The 6,000-nt window shown below is 35.4% G+C and overlaps 1 protein-coding gene across 15 annotated transcripts in view; it reads left to right on the top strand.

Annotated features, from left to right (window-relative positions):
* Positions 1–5,776, top strand: part of Kiaa0586 (KIAA0586 ortholog) — a 124,134-nt gene extending 118,358 nt beyond the window's left edge. For all 15 annotated transcript variants that reach the window (XM_048793284.1, XM_048793295.1, XM_048793279.1 and 12 more), the window contains one exon: positions 5,440–5,776. In XM_048793284.1, the coding sequence (XP_048649241.1) occupies positions 5,440–5,591 (152 nt within the window). In that variant the 3' untranslated portion in view covers positions 5,592–5,776. The remainder of the gene's footprint in view (positions 1–5,439) is intronic.
* Positions 5,777–6,000: the final 224 nt, after the last annotated feature.

A 6,000-nucleotide genomic window follows, 5' to 3' on the forward strand; every position in this document is an offset into this window, starting at 1 on the left:
GCATGGTATCGGCACCAAAACAGACTGGTAGGCCAATGATATAGAATAGAGGACACAGAGACTAACCCCCAAAATTACAATTATCTCATAATACATATGCAACAAAATGAAATTAAACCCCTATCTCTCACCATGCACAAAACTCAAAGTGGATCAAGGACCTAGGAATTAAACCAGAGACCCTGCGTCTAATAGAAGAAAAAGTAGGCCCTAATCTTCATCATGTGGGGTTAGGCCCCAACTTCCTTAATAAGACTCTTATAGTGCAATAAATAAAACCAAGACTCAATAAATGGGATGGATTCAAACTAAAAAGTTTCTTCTCAGCAAAAGAAATAATCTGTGAGGTGAATAGAGAGCCTACATCTTGGGAGCAAATTTTTACCCTTCACACATCAGATAGAGCACTAATCTCTAGAGTATATTAAGAACTCAAAAAGCTAAGCAATTTTTTTCTTATAATGTTTCATTGAAACATTTTTATCCCTTTGCTTAAACTAGAGTACCTTCTGCAGTCTACCCTGAAGACCATTGCCTCTTAGTTCTTTTCAAGTTTTGTAAAAGCCCGAGTCGATCTGCATGTGTATTTTCTGTGTGCCAGCACTGTACAACAACACTTCAGAAGCATTACCTCATTTAACCCTCACAAAACCCTCTGAGGTTATTTTATAGATGAGAAAATTGGGGTCCAGAAATTTTCCCCACATCTTTTATCATTCTCTGTCCCTTTTACATCCTACATGCTTTTCTTTATACCATTTATTCACTTCTTGACATCATATTTTTATTTCCTCACTTTTGTGTCATTTGTCCTCTGCATCCAACTAGCATGTGAGGTTATGAGATCAGAGCTTTTATTCTCTTCATTTCTGCATTCTACAGATTCCAGAACAGTGACTTGGACATAGTAGGTGTCCTCTTGATATTTGGTGAATGGATGGATAGATAAGCCCAGATCTACCCTAATCCAGAATCAATGCTTTCATCCTGTCTGACCTTAATTTCCTCAATCACACCCACAGTCTTGTTGGATCATTGCTAAGTGACTGCACAGAAGACCTCTTTTGGACCCTGGCCTTGACCTGTTATAAAGGGACTTGTACTTGAAACTTCATTCTCTCCTTAGCTGCCCCTACCACTGCTTAAGTAAAATTTTCTTCCACCACCTTTAAAAGTCATAATTTTTGTGGCAAATAATTAAGGTATTTAATATAGTGTAAAGATAATGAGTTATAGAAGTTATATTCAATTATGAATTTGACAAATTATTTCTAGACTCTCCACTTTGAAAATTATCTCTGTTTGACTTTTCTGCATGTCTTCCTACTTATTGATCCTGACACTTCCCTTTTGTTCCCTTTAGGTTTTCTTTACTCATGTTTCTTTGCCCTTCCCCACATTTTTGTTATTGTTTCTGCTCTCAATCTATTTTCTCTCACCGAGGTTATTTCAATTCCTATTAATCAGTATATTTGTGTAGATGACTACTAATTTTATATCACTAAAAGTACCTTACAAGGAAAAATCCATTTGTACATCTTGCAGGCATCCATAGTCATCAGGGATACAACTGGTGCCAGTATCTCCCTATCTCTGTTTACCTCTGTAATTCTCAAATTTGTTAGAGTTTGTTACTGCTTACTTAGCCAGATCTGTCATTTCAGCACCAAATTCAGTTTTTAAGTACTGAGTCTTCCTCCAAAATATCTTGTCTCTCTTTCCATCACTAAGAATCATTAGTTCTGTGTGGACCACTGCCATAGACCACTCTCCTCTCTCCTTATTTTCCATACAGCTATTAGAATTATCTTTTTGAAAATATATATACTTTTCTATTCAAAATCTTTTGTGACTCTCCATTTTCAGGGGACTTGCCCTGGCTTTTAGAGCCTTATCTCTCACCATTCCTTCAATCCAGTCTAAGAATACTCAGAGTTCCTTTACACATTAACAAATCTTGATTTTATTTTGTTGTTTTCCTTCATTGTCTTATTTTGTCTTTTCCTTCTTGTCTTCCCATCTTTTAAGTCCATCTGGTTTAAACTAAGTATCCCTATACATGTTTCTCTCCATCTTGATCATGGGGGCTGTGTCTCTTTTCTCTGTATCCTCTGAGCACCATCTTAGTTCCATACATACAGTAGATTGACATAGATATTTACTTAGTCAGCATATGCCTTTTGAAAGCTACTTTACTCTCTCTATCTGTGTCTTAGTTACCTTGTCTGTCTCCAAGAATTCCTGTTAGATAAGGTGTTTGGGGGGAAAGATATTTATAAAAATTGAGTTGCTATATAAATATAAGGCAGTAGCTGAAAGTAATGACTTTTCAATGACTGAATTTATTATGTTCTATGGATATTTCCTCAAAATGTCCCCCAAACAAGCTACATCACTGAGCAATTTAATCAGTAATTTTTATTGTATTGTAGAAAATGAAGGTATGTATAAAGCAGTGTTTTGAAATTAGTTAATGGACAAATATTTGGCATCAGTGTAGTTTTTGGCAGATCAGTGACTAACCCAAGGAATGATATTTTTCTTAAGAATAATTGGGGGAAGGTAACTTTAAATTGATTGTATGGGTGAAATATTAATTTTCTATAGGCTTTAGTTGTTATTTCTGTTAATTTTTAATTTTATTGACAGGATAAGAAGTTCTGATAGTGAATGCTTTCCTAGTTATTTTGTGTACTGTGCATCATGACTTTGTAAAATATAAGGTGATATTAATAATTCTTCTCCTCCTCCTCCNATATATATATATATATATATATATATATATATATATATATATATATAAAAAACTCAGCTTTAAAGAAGAATGAAACTATGGCATTTGCCAGTAAATGGATGGAGCCGGAGAATATCATGCTAAATGAAATAAGCCAAACCCAGAGAATCAAAGGCAGAATGTTTTCTCTGACATGCAGATGCTAATTCACATTCAAGGGTGGGGGTGGCTAGGGAAAAATAGAGGTACTTTAACAGAGGGGAGTGAAGGGAGGGGAAGGGGTATGGGGGTAGGAAGGATTGCAAAATGAATTGGACATTATTACCCTATAAACATATGTGATTACATACTGGCATAATTTTACATCATGTACAATCAGAAGAACGAGAAGTTATACTCCATCTATATATGATGTATCAAAATGTGTTCTACTGTCATGTATAACTAATTAGAACAAATAAAAAAAAGAAAGTATTCATGAATGCCTATGTTTCAACTTAGTAAAATTAATATTGTCAAGAAAATAAATAAATGAAATAGTCTTTGTTAGACTTCCTTTTATGAAAGGAATTTGCCATTTACAAGTGTTTTGATGATCTAGGACAATTGTGATTGAGTCATCTCCAAAACTGTCTTTTACTGTATCCCCTATAAAAAATTGGTGGAAAGTTCCACTTTATTACTTTGTAAACAACTTAAAAAACAAAGGGATTTTACAAAATAACTATGACTCTCTTTAAGATTGTTTAAGAAGGGGCTGGGGATGTGGCTCAAGCGGTAGCGCGCTCGCCTGGCATGTGTGCGACCCGGGTTCAATCCTCAGCACCACATACAAACAAAGATGTTGTGTCCACCAAAAACCAAAATGTAAATAAAATTATTTAAAAAAAAAAAAAAGATTGTTTAAGAAGTTGGGCATGGTGTTGTACACCTGTCATCCTAGTTACTCAGGAGGCTGAGGAGAATGATCACAAGCTCAAGGACAGCATGGGCAACTTAGCAAGACCCCGTCCCAAAATAAAATAAAAATGACTGGAAACATAGCTTAGTGAAAGCTCTTGCCCAGCATGTAAAAGGTTCTGGTTCAGTTCCCAGCACCCCACCCCACCCAACACACATACACACAAAGAATTGTTACAAGAATTTGTTTGTAAGGTTCTTATAGTAAATCCATGAAATTTAAAATGAGGATTTTTGTAGTTGTAAATAATACCAAGGTGGCATTCTTTATTTGTTAGTTAATAACGTGCTAAAAACTTAGAAAAGTGAATTAGGGTAAAGGCAGATAGAGATATGAGATACATAGGTAATGAACTCTGAATTTTTTTTTAAACATAGGTATATTCATCTCAAGCTGGCTCCTCTCTGCCTACCAACCAGCTTCTATATTAGGCAATAATAATATTGCTCTCAATCATGGAGTGGAATTTTTTTCCATATTTAATTAAACATAAAGATAATGAAAAATCTGTTTTTTAGAAAAATGCTTTCCAAGTCAAATGTCAATAATATTTGGATAACCACTTAAGTATTTTTCTTTGATATTGTTTCCCTTATATAAGTTCTGTTAATTAACAGCAGACACTCAGTAGTAATGATTATTCAGGGCATGATCCTGAGTCGAAGGTCCATCTCTGTGAGTAGTAGGAAGAGCAAAGTGCCTGGGCAACCTTTGCTTTCAGATGCTTTTACCTAACTTATATTTTTTAAAACATCATATTTTCTCTATAACCAATAACAAACCCTGTTTTCCAGCTGTTATAGTGGGTTTTTGTAGTTGGACTAGCTATTTACTTAATGGTAACAGTGGTGATAGATAGCAGTGATATCCTTCAGTGGTAATGGTGGCTCTCAGTTTTTGAGCACTTACTAAGTGCTAAGCTCTGTTGTTGAGCTCTTTACCAATATTATTTTTTCCTTATATATTATCCTATTTCACATATGAGGAAACTTAACTTGAGGTTAGAACAACTTCCCCAAAGTCACACAGCTAGTAAGATCTTTGGTCTGGATTTCAGAGACTAGGTCTTAACTACCCTGCCTAGTCTTATCTGGCATTTATCATCTGTACCACCACTTTTTATTTTTTTAATATTTTTTTAGTTATAGATGGACACAATACTTTTTATTTTATTTATTTTTATGTGGTGCTGAGGATCAAACATGGTGCCTCACACATGCTAGGCAAGCACTCTACCACTGAGCTACAACCCCAGCCCTATACCATCACTTTTTAAAAAATATTTTTAAAATTATTTTTAGACATACATGACAGCAGAGTATATTTTGACATACATACATGGAATATAACTTATTAGGATCCCATTCCTGTGGTTGTACACGATGTGGAGTTTCACTGGTTGTGTATTCATATATGAACATAGGAAAGTTATGTCAGATTCATTCCACTGTCTTTCCTATTCCCACTTCCCCTCCCTTCCTTTCATTCCCCTTTGTCTAATTCACCGCACCATTTTTAACACTTGTATACTTTTAAATGTTTTCTCTAACTGCTTAGAAGCAAGGGAGGAAAGGAGGGGAAAGTGTGTTTTAGTTCTTTGATGGATACTGATCAGCTAGAGAAAAGTATCTCTCTCACATGCAGTCCTTGTTTTGGTCCCCCACCCCTATTATTTAGAAGGGGAAAAGCACCTAAAATAGTCAAGATTTGCTGGTGTCACTGAATACACTTCTCCTTTGTGCAGGTGGTGAGGCAATGCCACTCTTCACTCCTCAGATGTCGCCTGCTAAGATGTCTGTGACGCTGCCCTCGATGAAACCTGAGGATTGCTCTCAATCCCTGAGCGTCAGCACCATACAGGGGGATGTGGAGTCCTCAGGGGCAGATACCTTCTGAGTGGGGAGTGAGAACCAGCATATTTATGAAGACATTTCACTTTGGCTTAAAACTAGCCCCCTCAAGCTGTTTTGGTCTTTGAGCATATTCTGAAAAAACATTTCTAATTTTTTTTATTCAGATGATAAGTACAATTTTGGTATTTAGATAAAGTTTTTGAATAAAATAAATATAAATCATCATAAGTCTGGCTGTGAGTTGTTTCTCTGAAGCCTAAAGGAAAATGGAATAGTGGGGAGGGCATGACTTTTGACATCTAAGAATATATTTTACAGGTACAATTATCTGTCCATACTTGTGAAGTCATGTAACTCAAGGTTCATGCCTACATTTTTTTTTAAACAGCAAATAACTAGAAGTAATATAGAGACTATCAATAATAGACTGGTTAGTAAGAGTAACAGTAGAG

The sequence above is a fragment of the Marmota marmota genome, unplaced genomic scaffold, assembly GCF_001458135.2.
Source record: "Marmota marmota marmota unplaced genomic scaffold, marMar, whole genome shotgun sequence".
Lineage (NCBI taxonomy): Eukaryota > Metazoa > Chordata > Mammalia > Rodentia > Sciuridae > Marmota > Marmota marmota.